Consider the following 19207-nt stretch of genomic DNA (forward strand, 5'->3'; position numbering starts at 1 on the left):
TTAAAGATCATACCACTCACAAGCACTGGATATAAGATGTGAAGTCACTACTATCTGACTCTCAGTCCAGTCTTCTAGAATTTGAAGTATTTCCTATGGGGCATGGAGCCTTAACCACGTGGAAGGTGAGCTGCCCCCATGGAAATGGAGCTGCTGGGAAAGTGTGTATGCTTATAGCCCTCTCTTCCCATGGTGTCTCTGTGAACATTTTTATTTCCATCCACCTTTTTCTTTTTTTCTTTGCTTAGTTCCTTTCCTTGCTTCTCTCATGGTCCCTTCTCCTCTCCAAATCATTCTCAGGCAAAGATTTGATATCAATCATTTATACTTCGGATTGAATAGGCTAAAGTTAATACTTATTTTCTCTCAAACAGTCTATATCCTAAAACAAAGTTATAATTACAAAATGAAAGTCTATGATTCTTAATAAAGAGCAACCTGGCTTCAGAGAGACAGTGGGAGAGGTCTATATAAGGAGGTGAACTTGAGGTCTGAATATTCACACCTCTGGAAGCTTCCTAGTCAATAGATATGGGTAACTTTGGCAGAGATCAAGAGAAAACTGATTCTTAACTTAGAGTCTGTCTGCTCAAAGAACAGGAAAGCAGTTTCTGAGCTGAACTGGTTCATCATGCTACCCTGTGTCATCCTCCCAGGTAGTACCAACTGGTCGGTGCCTCACAGTAACAGCCTCTTCACCGGGGGATAAGATGTTACCTGTTAATATGTCAAAGGTCTCCCCACCCTCTAATCAACAACTGTAGCATTGAGCCAAATCCTTCCTGTTCCATTGGGCAGCTCTATCAAATTAATTTGATGTACTGTTCTCAGTGGATGCAGACTGGTAAACACAGGTAATCCTGACTCTAGAATCATGAAAAAACCTCAGATTGGTGCAGATAATGCCTTTAGAAACCATCTGGTCCAACCCCTTGAGTTGTCATTTGAGACTGAGGCCCAGAAAAGGAAAGTTCCCTGCCTCAGATTCCCCAGAGAATTGGAAGCAGAGCTGGCCCTTCAAATCAGGTCTATGACTTCACAGCCCAGTGTTCCTGCTACTTTCACTGTGCTCTTCCTGCACAATAATATGCCCAATGTTTTATCTCTCCAAACCCAGGAGCTCTACCATTCCCTATTCCTCTACAGAGAATACCCCCTGCTCAACACACACAAACTGATCTCTGTTATGCACACATGGAACATTTGCAACAGAGAAAAACCATTCAACCTCAAAAGGCTAGTATAGTTTCTGCCTAAAATTCCCTATTAATTTGCCTCTCCTGTCTTCTTAGTATCATCTGCCTGTGTTCTTGGTTCTTCTAAGGCAAAAGACTTAGGAAAAGTCAGCCTGTGACTCAGGTACCATGAATCTGAGTTCCAATCCTAATCAAGGAAGGGGGAGGATATTTAGGTCCCTTAAGGACACATACATTCAATTGATCAGTCCAGCCCACCATGCTCAGGGAGTACCATCCTTAATGGTGATATCTGCCTTCTTGTTTAAGGTTCTAGTCTACTTTGCTTTATCCATATCCTCTGAATGGCAACAGTACATATATATATCTCTGAAAGAAAATGGTACCTATATGTATTTAGACCAGGAGGTGTCAGACCCCCTCATGACTGGATCTCTAACAGGAATAGTCCATATGAAGACTGAGCCCCCAAACTCTTTGCTCCAACACTCATATCCTGGAGATTTGTAATTAGTGTTCATGTTCTCCAGAAATTAGTACCCTGTGTCAACTTGAGGAATCAAATCCATTCTGGGAACAGAGCTAAAGTAGAAAATATCAATTCTCTCATTCAACACTAAAATATCCCAAATCAAGGTTTTTCAAAGAAGACTCACTTCTTAAAACTACAAAAGAAACCCCTGAGCTTCTGAGCATGGTTTCTCTGGTAATCCTCCAATAAGCAGGACAGGGTACCTGGAAAGAGGCCTTTTGAGATGTCAGATACTTTTAGCCCTTGTCTTCCTGGCCCAAGAAGGCAGCTGTGCTAAGTGCTGAACAGTTACTTTGGTTCAGGGCTTAGTAAATACCAGCAAGGAGATATTAATAGCACAAGCAATGAGAAGCCATGAGGAGAAAATGAGGTTTACCCTGACTCATAATGATATCTGTATTGATGAAAAAGAAAATCATACATACAATTATTATTTTCCAAAATTTCTTACTTTTCAAAGAGCATTCAGTCAATCATGGTCTTCCTCATCTCAGGTGATCAATACCACCAAGGTAGTATAGACATTTTACTAGGTCGGCACATGGTAATCTTTAAATGAAACCAGGGATTGGATACAAAGAGAAAAACAGGCCTCGGGGCCAGATCACAGCTTTTAACTCAGGTAGCCAATCAAATTACTGATTCATTTTATGGATCAAGAACTGGGCCTCAGGAGGAAAGATCTGCCACCAAGAGAATAATGCAGACTTTCTTCTACTGGTGCTGGCCCTTAAATATCATTTGCCTACTGAAAAAAAGCAATGTGTTTCAAGAAATTAGCTTAGACTACAGCATAAGGATTATCAGTTTTAAGTAAGGAAGTAGACAAGTAGTTCAGGTTTTCCTGACAGATGTTGGCCAGTTCTCAGAGGGTCAGAATGATTCGGTTATAAGTCCTGCCTGGAAGCCATGGGATATACTATATGGCCCTCAAGGTTGCTTTAAATTTGGGGGATTCTAAGAGAGACTTGAATTTGGAAATCCCCTGGGTCAGGTAACAGCCAGATTTAAGGTATTCATTGAGCTACAGATGTCTCCATATTTTAAAAAAATGCACTTCTAATTAGCCAAAGGATACCCTGGATGATCTCATCCAAAGCATGTGCAGTAAGAAGCCAGTAAAATGGATTATGTGACTGTATATTAAGTGTTAATAATGCCATTGGAAATTCTACTATGGAGGAGATAAATCTCTGTAATCTAGGGAGAAAGGACCTTCCTACTAATATCACAGATCCTGTAATGAGTCACCTCTAGAACCACAAATAAGACTGTCTACATAGATGGTTAAGGCAAAGACCTATCTCCATTTGAAGCTTGAGTGGATAAACAAGGCCTGACATAAATGAACTCATCACAAGAAAGCAAAACACTGTTGCCATTAGCCTGGAATGGGAGGTAGGTCCTCAAGTGTTAGCAGTCTTCTTAGGAGACCAAGTATATCCTTTCCTGATTCAACAGCCCAGAAGGCACAGGATTAAGGTTCAAGAGGGGCATAACATCACTAAAAATTGTAGATTAGGATGCACAAAAACCAGTCCCTCCGGGGCGCCTGGGTGGCTCAGTGGATTGGGCCGCTGCCTTTGACTCAGGTCATGATCTCAGGGTCCTAGGATCAAGCCCCGCATCGGGCTCTCTGCTCCACAGGGAGCCTGCTTCCTCCTCTCTCTGCCTGCCTCTCTGCCTACTTGGGATCTCTCTCTCTGTCAAATAAATAAATAAAATCTTTAAAAAAAAAACAGTCCCTCCACTGAAATAATCCTTAGCTAGAGAAGACTGACAGAACCAACGTTTTCAGAATTCCAGACTCTGATCCAAAACTTATTGTAACCAGGGATTTTCTTGATAAAGAAAGAGAAAGCTAGAAAGTGATAATAGAATATAGAGGCATTTTTGCTCATTTGTCTACACCCCAGCAGCTGAAAGGAAGGTGGTCCATATTCCTCTTGCAACTTGTTGGTGCCAGACTAATGGTCTTGCCTTACTCTTAAAATGCTATGGCTGTGTGTTTTGACCTGTTTGGCCCTGAAGGACAGACACAGTGGCTGACCTTTTCTTTGTATCCTCACCCCCTTGAGCTAAAGTGGCTTTCTAGCCTGTGACTGTCTCTATTGAAAAATTTAAAGACATACATTGCTCCTGATCACCTAGAGTTAGGCATGGCAGAAGGTGAGAACAGAGAACAGACCCAACACAGCACAGGAAGGTAAAGACTGAAGAAGACATTTCTTGGGAGAATAAGAACTGGGAAGGGCCACTGTACATACTGAGGAAATGGGGCACAAGGTACATGCATTGGACCAGATGCATGAAAAGATTGTAGGCTTGCACTTTTTGGAGGATCTGTGGGTCCCATGCAAGCAGCAAAGTAAGAAAAGAAAACTAAGGCAGAGCTGTGGGCAGCCTGGAGTAGTACTGAAGAAGTGTCCCAGCTCAGAGCTAAGCTGCAAATACCAGGACATTGTTTTTTGTTGTTTTTTCTTAGTTTAGTATTAAAAAAAAATCTCTCAGGTCATAGGCTGACCAACAAGAAAACAGAACAGAGACTTTAGTGACCACACATGATAAGGAATACAGTCTGTGATTTTTTTTGTTTGTTTGTTTGTTTGTTTTGTTTTGTTTTTAATTTATTTATTCGGTGGAGGGGCGGTTTGGAGAATTCACTAAATAAATAGACAACAACAGAACGACCAACAATAGAAACCCTGGGGAAGGTGGAGAATCTGATTTCTAGGGTTACCACACTATAATGTTCAAAATGTCCAGTTTTAACAAAAAAAATTCAGAAATGCATAAAAGCATACAAAGGTATGCAAAGAAATAGGAAACTATGGGGGCGCCTGGGTGGCTCAGTGGGTTAAAGCCTCTGCCTTCGGCTCAGGTCATGATCCCAGGGTCCTGAGATCAAGCCCTGCATCGGGATCTCTGCTCAGTGGGGAGCCTGCTTCCCCCCTCTCTCTTCCTGCTTCTCTGCCTACTTGTGATCTCTGTCAAATAAATAAATAAAATCTTTAAAAATAATAATAATAAAAGAAATAGGAAATTATGGCCCATTCACAGGATAAAAAAATGATAAAAAATCATATCTAAGGAAGCTGAGACACTGTACTTACTAGACAAAGATTTTAAACTGTCTTAAAATTCAGGAGGTCTAGATATAAGTGCTGCCTTTTCCACTAACTCTGTACATGAGTAATCAAGTCACTTCCATTCTCTGGATTTGTCTCCTCATAATTTATACAGTGAGGTGGTCTGGATGATCAGTGTCCACAAGCTAGGACTTGGAGAGACAATTTAGCCCACAGATGTGTTTCACTTGTCCCTCACAGTGTTTCTTTTCAAAAAAAGTCAGTCACTGGTCAACATTTTTAAAATATGGAGATTTTTACATAAAATCCAATTTCTGGATTTTCTTGGAAAAAAACTGGAGGATGTCAGCCCACTGGACTTTCCTCCTTCCTACACCCTATCTCACCAATGAGAACCATCCAAATCACTTTTGTTCACTTTAGAAGGCAGAGATTTTCCAACTGGATGTAAAGCCATGCATACTCTAGTCTCAGATTGCTTTACTCATGTAAGTAACTGGCCTAGACCCTACAAATATCTAAGTTGCCCACTGCTGACCAAAATGAGTCTTTCTATCTCTAAATCTACTTAGTATAAGTTTTCATACAAGTGACTATCTTTCCTAAAATATAGTTAAAGAGATTCTACATAATTAAAAGCCAAGTAACACTCTAAAACAGTGAGCTTCCCCATAAACATAAGTTCTATTTGTGTGACATCTGATCTGTACAATTGCAAGGAATGACAGTAATGAACTAATTACTTCATCCTTTCATCCCCTGCCCCAAGCCAGGACATAAACCAAAGAAATCTAGAATTTGAGGAAACAAGGAAAATACATGCTGATGACATCTGAACGGGCTCTACTTTCTGACCAAAACCATGTTTTATCACACAGGCTTCACATAACCACCACCAATAACAGGTGGTCATGTGCCCTGTGTGCATCCTGTCCTCAAGTGGGGAGTATGTCCTCCCGAGACCATGGCCCAGAGTCAGAAACAAAGCCCTTTTTTACACAGTGACAAAGAAAAAGAGCCTGAATGATTTGAGGTTAGGGTTCAGTATGTAAAAATCCTACCACAGGGGTGGGATTTGTAACTTCTAGATACCATCATATCCCAGCAACTTGCTTTAAACTCCCAAGGGGGAAATCAGCCCAGGAAAGCAGCTAAAGATGTCAACAGTTAGATATGGGGACCAATGTTCAACAAGTGGTAATTTACTTAACCTGACCAACAGCTGGGAAGGTAAATCAACTCCTGCAGTGCTCCTGTGAAACCTTATCCCATGTTCAGAAGGGAGAAAATCCGAGAACACACACACAGAGAGAATAAAATTCTGAACAACAAGAGAGGCAGATATTTGACATTGTAGAAGACACATATACCTAGCAATTTCCTGTAAAGTAGCAAAAATAGGACCAAAGTTCTTAATTATAGGTAACAAACATATCACTAACATATCATTAACAGTTTTCACAAGACTCAATCATCCCCAATTTACAAGGAGGAAAACTGAGTTTCAAAGATGTATAGGAAACTGCTCAAGCTGCACTTCTAACAGCACAACAGAAGCAAGAATCTGGGTTTCTTACAAAAGTAAAAATAAACTACTGAGACTTCATCAAAATAAAAAGCTTCTGCATAGCAAAGGAAATAATCAATGATAGGTAGATGGGTGATCCACCCATCTAAAGGCAACCTACAGAATGGGAAAAGATATTTTCAAATGAAATATATAATAAAGGATTAGTATCCAAAATATATAAGGAACTTATAAAACTCAACACCCAAAAACAAATAATCCAGAGTAAAAAATAAGGAGAAGATATGGATGGACATTTTTCCAAAGAAGACACATACACGGCCAACAGATACATGAAAAGATGCTCAATTACACTGATCATCAGAGAAATACAAACAAAACTACAATGAGATAGTGCCAGACACCTGTCAGAATGGATAAAATTAACAACACAAGAAACCACAGGTTTTGGCAAGGATGTGAAGAAAGGGGAACCCCCTTGCATTGTTGGTAGGAATGTAAACTGGTACAGCCATTCTGGAAAACAGTATGGAGGTTTCTTAAAAAGTTCATAATAGAACTACCCTAAAATCCAGTAAACACATTACTAGTTAGTTACCCAATGGATACAAAACTACTGACTGAAAGGGATACATGTATCCTGATGTTTATAGCAGCATTTTCAAAAAATAGCTGAACTATAGAGAGAGCCCAAATGTCCATCAACTGATGGATAGATAAAGAGGATGCAGGGAGGGTGCTTGGGTGGCTCATTCGGTTAAATGTCTGTCTTTGGCTCAGGTTATGATGCCTGGGTCCTAGAATCAAGCCCTCCGCTGGGCTCCCTGCTTGGTGGGGAGTCTGCTGCTCTCTCTCCCTCTGCCTGCCATTCCCCCTGCTTGTGCTCTCTCTCTCTGTGTAAGAAAAAATTTTAAAAAGAGGATGTGGGGGTATGTGTGAATAATGGAAGACGACTCACCCATAGAAAAGAATGAAATCTTGCCATTTGCAATGACATGGATAGTGCTAGAGAGTATTATGCTACATAAAATAAATCAGCCAGAGGGGCGCCTGGGTGGCTCAGTGGGTTAAAGCCTCTGCCTTCGGCTCGGGTCGTGATCCCGGGGTCTTGGGATCGAGCCCCGCGTCGTGCTCCCTGCTCAGCGGGGAGCCTGTTTCCTCCTCTCTCTCTGCCTGCCTCTCTGCCTACTTGTGATCTCTGTCAAATGAATAAAAATAAAAATCTTAAAAAAAAAAATCAGCCAGAGAAAGACAAATAACATGATTTCATTAGTAAGTGGAATTTAAGAAACAAATGAACATAGGGGTAAAAAAGAGAGGAAAGTCAAAAAACAGACTCTTAACTATAGAGAACAAACTGATAGCTACAGAAGGGGAGGTGGGTGAGAGGATGAGTTAAATAGTTGATGGGTATTAAGGAGGGTACTTGTGACGAGCTGTGGGTCATGTATATAAGTGATGAATCACTAAATTCTACATCTGAAACTAATATTGCACTATATTTTAACTAGCTGGAATTTAAAGAAAAACTTTGAGGGGAAAAAGAATCTGGCTTTCTTAGATTGCACACTGGATTTAGTCTGCTTAATGAAAGGTAGGGCTAGCTTAGGGGCACCTGAGCGGCTCAGTCAGTTAAGCAGCTGCCTTTGGCTCAGGTCATAATCTCAGGGTCCTGAGATCGAGCCCCACATCAGGCCCCCTGCTCAGTGGAGAGTCTACCTTACCCTTACCTTACCTCTTACCTCTGCCTGCCACTCTGCCTGTTTGTGTTCTATCTCGCTGTCAAATAAATAAATAAAATCTTAAAAAAAAAGTAGGGCTAGCTTGGACAAAACCACCCTAAGCACCCTTGATTATTCATCCTAGGACTGGGATGCTCACACAACAATGGGACTTCCAGGAAGGGAATGGGGATGCTACAGTGACCAAGTTGGTTCAAAGATCTACAAAGGTGTCCAGCTGGTATGGAATTCAGAAGAAAGTGTTTTACTACCTACTATACTTTCATGTTATATGCCAAATAACCTAGGGTAGTGTTTTCAAGGAGCTACTGAATCTCAGCTCCCAGTGAGTCTGAATAAAGCAGGCAACTGTCCCATAACATGAAGGTTACAGTATCCCAGGAAATCACCCATCTACCTACCAACTAAATCAACACTAAAGAAGATTCAGTAGTTCAGTATGATTCCTCTCAATGTCCTATCAAGACATGTTGGAGCTTGAATAAATTCTAGAGAGTGCTTCAGAGATGGAGTAAATAAAAGCCCATGATCATATACTAAATGGTTGGGAGAGCCATGACTAGGACTCAGGTCTCTTGTTTCTTAATATTTTTACTACCATTTCCATAAGACCATTCTACCATCGATGAAAATCAATGTAGAATAATGGTGATAGTGATTTTACTTTAAAAATATCTACTAGGAAGGGGCGCCTGGGTGGCTCAGCGAGTTAAGCCTCTACCTTCAGCTCAGGTCATGATCTCAGGTTCCTGGGATCGAGCCCCCGCATGGGGCTCTCTGCTCAGCAGGGAGCCTACTTCCTCCTATCTCTCTACCTGCCTCTCTGCCTACTTGTGATTTCTCTCTCTCTCTCCTGTCAAATAAATAAATAAATAAATCTTTAAAAAAATATATCTACTAGGAAGAAGCCTACATAACCTCCATCATTTAATACCTTGTATATCACAGAATTTTACCAGAAATGTAAACCTAAACATAAATACTCATTAAGGAGAATTGAAGTTATATCTGTGAGATAATATTCATATCATTCATGCAACAGCTTGACTCCATTTCTTTTTACTGATGATACCAGAACAGTGGGCCCCTAAGGTTCTATGGTACTCCCCTGGAGAGATGAAAAGACCATTCAACTATTGTTAAGCAAAAAGGTTCACAATGATCAAATGCTCATTCTGAAAACAATCTCAGGCAACATGAAATGCTATCTTAGTTTCTCAAAGAATAAACATTACTATAGTAGACAGAATATTTGATCTCTAAGTTATAATTTGGGCCCTATCATTAATGGTCCTGGTCTATTATCACAGTCCTCAGTCTACACTTGTGCTATTTAATACAGTAGCAACTAGCCACATGTGGCTAATGAACACATGAAAGAAATGTGACTAATATGAATGAAAATCTGTTGTCAGTATAGAATACACTCCAGATTTCAAATACTTAGAAAAATATATTTATTAATAATGTTCATAATGGGGGCGCCTGGGTGGCTCAGTGGGTTAAGCCGCTGCCTTCGGCTCAGGTCATGATCTCAGGGTCCTGGGATCAAGCCCCGTATCAGGCTCTCTGCTCGGCAGGGAGCCTGCTTCCCTTCCTCTCTCTCTGCCTGCCCCTCTGTCTACTCGTGATCTCTCTCTGTCAAATAAATAAATAAAATCTTTGAAAAAAAAATAATGTTCATAATGATAATATATGATGTTCTATGATAATATTTTAGATACATTGGGCTAAGAAAAATATATTAAAATTAATTTCACCTGCAATTTTTTTTACTTTAATTTTTTACTATGGCTATTAGAAAAATTTAAATTATATTTGTAGCTTGCATTTTTGGCTCACATTATATTTCAACTGGACTGTGCTAGTATAGACCAGTGGTTCCTAACATCAAAGATTCTGATTTAACTAGCTTGGAGCCTGAGTATTGATTTTTTTAAGCTGCCCAAGTGATTTATTTCATCATGTAGACAAGACTGAAAAACCACTAGGCTAGACTCCATACCATGCATGCCTGAGTCAGCCAATAGTCTTCTCAAAGGTCAGCTTCAGCCCATGCATGTGGCTGCTGGGACCGTGTGCTTAGAGAAACACTTCTCCTGACCTTGCATGCAGAAGCATAAATGTCAGTTCATTAGTAAGCCAAAGCCTGGCTTTGCCATTTGCCTCTCTGAATCATTCTGCTTTGCTCAATCATTTTGCCCCATCCCTTGATTTCCTGTTTATTATAAAAAATGATATTTTGGGGTACCTGGGTGGCTCAGTTGGTTAAGCATCTACCTTTGGCTCAGGTAATGATCCCAGGGTCCTAGGATCTCTGCTGAGTGGGGAGCCTTGTTCTCTCTCTCCCTCTGTTGCTTTCCCTGCCTGTGCTCTCTCTTTCAAATAAATAATTTTTAAAAATGACATTCCACAGAAAGTGAAATACATTTGAATTGGAATGACAGTTTAGTCCTCCATTTAAAGAAGGATCTGTTAGCCCAAGATACACAAGCTGTTTCTTTATAGGACCTCACACTCATCCCAAAGGGCCATGGTTACTGATGTGTTCTTTCTGACTACCCCTGAGACCAATTCATCAAGCAGCAAGGCTGAGCTAGGACAGAGATAACATTTGAAGACTCAGACGGAAGATGTCACATAGGTAGAGGAAAAAGGATTGGATATTTCATTAGGAGATTCCCAGGACAGAAGAGGATGAGAAATCATTTTGTCCATCCCTCTGCTTCTGAGTACTGTCCTCATCTAAATCATTCTAACCAGATAACAGTGTTTCTTGGGTTTACACCCCTCCAAGGAAGGAGGCCTCATTTAACCATTAAGGCCAGCCTTGATACATAGACCTTTGGGGGCTAATAAAGTAGTGGTGGTAATATGAGGAGGCTAATAATGATGATAAAGCAAGTTACTATTTGCCAAGTACCCAGTGTGTGCCAAGCACTATGCTAAACACTTTACTCCCCTATGTGATCTCATTTAATCATCATAAAAAGTCTGTTATCCCTATTCTAGAGATGAAGAAATCAAGGTTCAGGGAATTAAGTCTTGCCAAAAGCCAAGGAGTTGGGAAGTAGTGAAGGTGATATTGCCTTTCAGGTTCTCTGATTTCAAATAATCTGCTCATTCACTCATGTCACAATATCATCATTGTAGTCTTGAGGCCCTTTATCTTCCAAGAGCCCAAACTACTCTCATCTTTTGTTTGACATCAGGTATTCTACAGAAGAAATTAACAAAAGATGATAAGCTATGGTAAGGATGATCATAAGACATCCTGATGTAGCTCGGGTACTTGTACTGCTACAAAGTTGTTTCCATGTGCATGATCTCATTCACTGTGATATCCACTGGGATTAAAGAACTATCAACATCATTTTGTGGATGGGGAAAATCAGAGCTCACAAATACCAAAGAACAGATTCTAGCTCATAATTCGCAAGAGCTGGGATGCCAGGCCAGTGCTCTTACCCTGTAGTATCTTGCCAATTGGTGACCTAGAAGAAACAGAAACTGGTAAGGAGCCCTTTCTCAAGAGTCTGTTCCATTAAAGGCCAGATTCTTCATGGCACAATGTCAAAAGGGCCAAGGTCTTATAAGCACTATCAAGCTGCCTGCTTCCCACCCTCGACACATTTTAGATCCCAGCCACCTGACTCAATATAAAATCTGCAATCAGTAAACTGTAGCCCCTGAGAGGGTAGGGAGCCCACAGTCTTATATTAACAGCTGAAGACAACACATGGGGGTATTCACACTTCCCTAAATAAGAAAAAGAAGGCAAAGGAGACAGAGAGGAGTGAGGAGGGAGGGGAAGGGAAGAGAGGGATTTATAAAAAGAAAGAACAAAAGAGGGGAGACAAGGAAAATAATAAAAGCAGAAAGGAAGAGAGATAAAAAAATGTAAGTTCACAGCAATATAGAGTTAAACGAGACTTCAAAAACCATCCAGACCAAAAGGGAAGTGATTTGTACAAAGTCACAACAGGTAGGAGGCAGACAAAATATGGGGATTGTTAAAATAATCACGGAGAAAAAAAAAGAAAATAACTCAAAATTAGAAGGGGAAAGATTAAAGGAGGCCCATGTCTTGGGTAAAAGACCAAAAAAGGTAAGGGAAATGTGAGAAGAGCCACCAGGAGAGAAATGAGGAGAAGAACAAAGGCTGGAGAGGGGAAAGTCAAAGGTAGGTAGCCAAGGAGACAGGAGAAGAAAGTGAAGGCTTAAGAGAGAGGAGTGAAGACTGACACTCACCCTCACAAAGCTGGCAGGAAACCATCCCTCCTCATCGTCGATCTGGCCCCACCACCAATCCTTGTTGGAAGCATCCAAGACTTTGATGACGTCGCCAGCCTTAAATGCCAACTCCCGGTTGGCCATGGTGACGTGATCCCATACTGCCTCAGCACTAACGATGGAATCTCCAGTGATCAGCTTAGGAGACAAAATGAGAATGTGTTCAGTCCACACAGCTAGCTACCTTACTTGCCCCTTACCCCACCCACAGAACTCTAGTAGTTATGGAAATACTGACATATTGATGGTGAAGGGTTGGGGAGAAGAAGATGGCACTAGGAGCACAAGCTCCACTGGACCACAAGACAAACAATACTTGTCAACTCTCCATTAGCCAGTAGGTGGAATGGCCCAGAATGTGAATATGGACTACACAGGTCTCATGTTTTTACTCCTACTCATGAGTTTTTACCCCAGAGAAAAAAGAAAGTTCAGTGCATCTTCCTTTGATGCATCAAGGTGCCCCTGGGTCTGGAATGGGTGAAGAGGTTGAAATCAAAGGCTAAAATGAAACTAAAACATATTTGCTCTAAATTTTCTGTGTTCTTCCCCTTGTCCTGCTCCTCCTTGGAACTGACCAACTGAAAGCCAGTAGTACATTATTGAACACTACTGTATCCCACCCCCAAGGGGTTACAGACCATGGCATTCCTCACACACAATGGACTCCAGTCCTGCAGCCTCCTGTTCTCACCCACATATGATGCCATCCAGAGAGGTCATGGGTATGAAAGAATATGGCTTTCTGTGATGCCTTGCTTCCAAGAAACTCAACCTTGGTACAGATTCACTCAGTGATTTGTTACCACCACCCTGTGAGATACATAAAGAGTCTAGATTGAATCCCACATTTGATGAATGGCATAATTGAGCCACAGTGGATTTAAGGGCTGAGTTCAGGATCACCCAGCAAGGCAGGGGCTGTGCAAAGACCTTAACCCTGGTCATTAAAGTTTGTGACAAGTGGGACTGGGCTACAGAAAACAACAGGAAGACATCTATTCATTACCACATTACATACATACATACACACACACACACACACACACACACTCATAACACTTGTCTTAGCACAGTGATAGGGATGAAGATGAAGAAAGAGTCTGCCTCTATTTCTGGCTGCCATCTTGATCCCTGTGTTGTTTGTTCTCCTTTTTCCCCAACTGGTTCCAACTTATACAGGCCATCAATCTTCCTGGCATTTGGAGAAACAGATCCCAGGACAAAGAACATATGGCTTGTCAAGGCAAAAGATTGAAGAACTCTTTCTCTAGCACTAAATTTCTGAACATGTTCTCTAGAAGTCAATTTTTCTATCAGTCTGTTTTGAGGAAGGACTGATTACCCAAGGTAACTGTAGCTCCACAAGACCAAAGACAAAACAGTTCGAACAACAGAGAAAGAATATGAAACATGCATCCTCTTACATAGGTATGCCTTTCAATCTACCAACTGGAGAATAACCCATGGTTATGAAATTAACACATTACATACATAAGAAAACACATCCACGTACTGATCTTTTTACTTAGTTAAGTAATTATGTTGGTTAGGTAAGGCATACTGGGAGCTCCTCAGCATGGATGCAAATGAGATTTCCAATGGGGTCTTTTATAACACCATCTTTCAAGGATCTCATCCTTTACTATTTATAAAGTATTTTCATATCTACTTCACCACTTGATCCTTACTGAATGACTAGGTCTTAGTATTACCCATATTTTAAAGATAAGGAAACTAAGGCTCAGATAGGTGACCTGTTCTTTGTTCAATCATACAAGTAATAAATTATGGAGCCTGGCCTTCTGATTACATGTGTTCTAATACCCATGATACCATACTATCAATGCTACAAGGAACTCATAGAACTCCATCTATAATATCAGAAAACAGATGACTCCTATTTGTAAAGAACTACAAAGAGAGAGATATGGACAGCCACCTTTAGTCACCAATTGTCCTGCCTATGAGATGTTTTGTTTTGTTTTGTTTTATGATGAACCTGCTTTCTTCCAATTGCACTAAAAGTTAATTTATTCTTGTTCTGGTCTCAGTGGAGACTTGCTGGTAGCTGGCCTTAATAACATAAATCTTCATTAAAAAAAAAAATTCCCTCTTCTACCGGAGATGGGTTCCAACTGGTGGTGTTAGAGCTCAGTAAGTACATACAGCCCCAACCCACAGCACGATGAAGGCCTGTGACTTAAAGCTATTACCTTGGCTTTTTACCAAAAGTCAAGCATATCTTGGCATCAGTTACCAGCCCTCAGCTCAGGATGCTATCTGTGACGCTGTATGAGGTACCCTAGGCCCAGATCTGACTGATTCCATTGCCTGTGCTCTTTCTATAGTGCCGTCATCTTTTTACCAACTTCATGTTTGGCTTTTCCCAGCAGCAGTGGGCTCATTCTTGTCCCCATTTAGTCCAGCTTACCTGCCTGGGCCCTCAGATCATAGAGCTCAGCTATATCCTAGACAAGGACAATCCAGGATTCGTTGGCTATAAACCAACTGGTAAACCTGTTGTCAGGGCCTACCTGGAGTCAAAAGCAGTCAGAACTAAATAGCATTTCAAAGGTTGTCACCCTTAAGCCATTTCATTGATCAGGTACAATACAGCAAGAGAACTTGCCTGCAGTCATCAGATGGCCAGCTTCCTAGACCATGCTTTCCTCAAAGTAACACTATAGATAGAGAAGGTAGAAGATAGACACTGAAGATAGACCTTAAAGGATGGGTAGGATTGTTAACACCTGGATTTAAGACCTTCCTCTGCTACTTGCTAAAGGTGCCATTATAATGATGATGATGTTATTAGCTAGTATAGAGTACTTGTTACATGTCAGGCACTAGTCCATGAACTTCACACACATTAATTCATTAAAGCCTCACAGCAGCTCTTCGAGGAAATAGTATTATTATTCCTATCTTACAGGTAAGGATACTGAAGCTCAGAGAGATTAAATAATTTTCCAAAATTTACACAGACAATAAGTATTAAAGACATAATTCAAATGTAGCTACAGTATGGCTCTAGAGTCTCTGCTCTTACAAACTATGGTGCCACTGAGTCAGTTTCTCTACCTATTAAACAATATTCAACAAAGAGTTGATGGATATGTGTGCAGACATGAGAGAAGAGTAATCCAGAAGAGGCTGGTAGCTGTATGGGGCTCCTGTAGTCTCCAATCACAAATATAAGCAGGAATAAGGGTATGCTACATGCCTATCCTCTGAGTTGTTTTAAAAGTGTTAAAAACTGGAAGGTATTATGCTCCGTGAAATAAGTCAGCCAGAGGAAGTCAATTATATGTTTTCACCCACATGTGGAATTTAAGAACTAGTGCAGAGAATCATAGGGGAAGGGAGGTAAAACTGAATGGGAGGAAATCAGAGAGACAACAAGAGCACATGTGATGTGACACTGAAGATAGACCTTAAAGAATGGGTAGGATTGTAACAGATCCAGGAGGGAGAAGGAAAGGAATTTGAGGCAGAGCAATGAGGAATGAGATTACATAAAGACTCATAGGTAAAGACTATAGGGAATTTGATGGCAAACAGGTAGTAGAGTTTGGAAAAGGCTGGGAAGAAGGGGTTGGGGGAGTTGGGGAAGGAGAGATGGAAAGGTAGTCTGGAGTCCTTTTTGAAGGCTCTTTAATCTGAGGAAAAGGAGGAAGTCAAAGTTGATTTCAGGGTGAAGGTGGTATTTCAAGCCAAAGTGGGATAATTAAAGCATGAGGTTAAGTTACACGAAGAAATGCTGGTTTGGGAGCAGGGAAAAAAGATGACAAATTTTCTCTTCAGTGTGTTGAATATAGAGAGCCATCAGGATATGCAGGTAGATTTGAAGTTCGAGAGATGTCGGGAGAGATTGGTTGTATAGGTTTTGAGGTCACTGGCCCAGAAATTGTGGAAACAAAAGAATTTGCCCTGTAAGAAAATCCTAAGACCAGAAACCTAGGGAAACAGCAGTAATGGGAGGTCGGGAAGAGAAGAGGAGCCAGAAAAACAAACCAAAAGAAACTCTCAGTATATAACTAGGATACCAAGGAGTGTAATCTCATGAAAGTGAGTTTTAAGTAAGAGTTTTAAGTAGCAGGAGCTGATCATATTACCATATAGTACAGAGCTATAAAAGGAAAAAGACAAAGGCCATTTGGGAGTGGCTCTATCAGGGGTTAAATTCATTATATCATAAACTGTTTTATACTCCTCTCCCCCGAAAAAGCCTTGATTTCCCAATTATCCCCACGCTTTCATCCTGCAAGCCCAACATAAAGCCAGGAGATTGTGCTAAGTTACTCCAGCAAGGTACCCAAGTAGCTCCTGGCCTTGGGAAAGTGCTGATGTGACTTCTAAAAAATAATTCCTAATCCCCAGGACATTTCAGGTATAGAACCAAATATAGGTTGATTCTTGCTCAGACTTGTGAGTGGGACACAGAGTGTTCTGCACCCCTACACCAAAGACACTTTGGATATGAATGAGATGATGGGGAGGGGTAAGTCACAATATTTTTCTTAAAAGAGGAATGAGATCCTATTTATTTTTGTCTAGATTTCCCAGGATAATCCTAATTTCAAATATTCTAGCCCACTGATACTATAAGTAGATACATCTGTTATCAGACATATGTTACCTGATTTTTACCCTGAAAATGTGATCACCATACCCTGGAGGCACTGACCTCTAAGAGATTGCCTTCTAAGCCTAGTCTCTGGTCAACAATGTGGCATGTGTCTACAGCTAACTTGGAGTGGCCTGTGGACCATTTCAGGTGGAAGGAAAGAAGGCAGGGAAGAAGTGACAAAGTAAAATGGGGAGGAAGAAAAACTTGTATTTGTTAAACACACATTTCAGGCATTGGGCAAGGGGCTTTGTGATCTCAGCCTCCATAACTCTTTAAGATAAGCATTAATATTCCCATCTTTACTGAAGATAACCTGTGACATTGACAAAATAGCCCCCAGTAACCCAGTTACTAGATGGTAGAACAGATTTGAATCTTTAGTAGGCCTTACTCTATTCTATAGCTTGGCTTTTGCCAATCTCCCACAAGAAAGCAAAGAGAGAAGGCTTCCAGCTGGTTTCTCTTTCCAGGGATACAAGCCCACCCTGTGAATGACCTTCAGTAGTAGTTCTCAACCTCTTGGAGGGCTTGTTAAAACATACCGGGCCCCCCAAGTCTAAGTGTCTGATTCAGTTGGTCTCTATTTAAAATTTTATTTATTTGAGAGAAACAGACAGCAGAGTGAGAGGGAGAGAATGAGTTGGGGGCAGGGGCACAGGGAGAGGGAGAAGCAGGCTCCCCACTGAGCAGGAAGCCTACCTCAGGACTCAATTCCAGGACCCTGGGATCATGACCTGAGCCAAAGCAGATGCTTAACCAACTGAGACACCCAAGCACCCCTAATTCAGTTGCTCTTAAGTATGACTTGAGAAGTTGCATTTCAAACAAGTCTCCAGGTGATGCCTATGCTGCTGGTGTAGAGACACACTTGGTGAACCACTGCTCTGGAGGACCTTCATAGTTTAGGCTCATCCTTGCCTCTCCTGATGTCTCATTCTTCCCAGGGATCCCCATGGCACCCTGTAGGCTGGGCTCCCTGCCTATCCTAAAGGTTTTCTTCAGTGGTTGATATATCTGAGAAAGGATATTTTGGATCATGTAAGGAGTACTCCCAATGCCAGGCCTTGCCAATATAGAAAAAAATGTGGATCCCAGATATCCAGAGCCGTAACAACTCTCCTGTCAATTTTTCAAAGCCCCAACCCTTATCTTTACCATGGAAGGGACCTTCCACTCTGGCCAAACTGTTTCTCTTGCAGGCAGATGTAGTCTTACCTCTGTGCCTCTGACTCAGACAAAGCCTTAGCCATGGTTAAGTACAGGAACACTAGAGCTAGGCTGCCTCTTGCTAGTTGTGTCATCTTCACCTGACTGTTTGTTAATCCCTCACCTGATGACTCCAGTTTGTATTCTTTCTTCCTTTGCCTCTTTCACTAATTTTTAAGTAGGATAAGAAGATAATGAGGCAATATGGACTTATTTAAGTTGTCAACCAGAGTGTTATTCTCTAAACAATCAGATGTACACTTATGAAGATCTAAACAATCTGCTTAATTCATAATGCATAGCACAGTTTTTAGTCTCTACAACCTGAGCCTTAAAATCAGGCACGTTCTCAGATCACAACAACAGAATTAGCATCTGTCAGGTAGCATAACATACTATAGGGCTAAGAAAATTATTTATGTAGTATGTACCAGGTTGTCTATAGGACAGTCTGTTGTTGATAGGATTTATGGCCAAGTGGCTTGTGGGGTGGGCTGCTAGTTTTGCTGAAGATGGGCACAGGTGCTGGATGGTCATCAGGGAAAGGAGAAGATAGCAGATAAAGAAAACAGGGAAAGGAGAAAAGATGCCAAGTAAGAAAAACACCACTATGAATATTTTTTAAATCCCAAGAATTGATTTTTCTCTTCCCTACAACTTAATAATTCACACCTGGCTGATTTCAGCTTTAACCTGGATATTGCTATCACCCATAACTAAATAATTTCATTTCTGAGCAGAATAATTAATGAATTCAAATGATGATGGCTCTAAATGTACTGAAAGGAAGTATGCAAATATCATCTTTTCATGACAGGATCATATTTTCCTACTTTGTTCATGTGATTTGTGAGTCACTGCACACCGGCTTCCTTCAATGTATCATTGTACCATCCATTTTTCACTTTAAGAAAATGAAAGATCTGAGGTGCCTGGATGGCTCAGTTAGTTAAGCATCTGCCTTCAGCTCAAGTCATGATCCTGGAGT

At 41.0% G+C, this 19207-nt stretch overlaps 1 protein-coding gene across 12 annotated transcripts in view; it reads right to left on the minus strand.

The window, feature by feature from the left end:
- ARHGEF9 (Cdc42 guanine nucleotide exchange factor 9) overlaps positions 1–19207 on the minus strand; it is a 240285-nt gene that overhangs the window by 152379 nt on the left and 68699 nt on the right. For 8 of the 12 annotated variants that reach the window (XM_045995752.1, XM_045995760.1, XM_045995751.1 and 5 more), the window contains exon 2: positions 12339–12518. The exons of 3 other annotated variants lie outside the window; for them this stretch is intronic. In XM_045995752.1, the coding sequence (XP_045851708.1) occupies positions 12339–12518 (180 nt within the window). Of the gene's footprint in view, positions 1–12338; positions 12519–13074; positions 13194–19207 lie in introns of all 12 variants that reach the window. One more of the 12 variants, XM_045995755.1, reaches the window with a different exon arrangement.

The sequence above is a fragment of the Meles meles genome, chromosome X (genome assembly GCF_922984935.1).
Source record: "Meles meles chromosome X, mMelMel3.1 paternal haplotype, whole genome shotgun sequence".
NCBI classification, from domain to species: Eukaryota; Metazoa; Chordata; class Mammalia; order Carnivora; family Mustelidae; genus Meles; species Meles meles.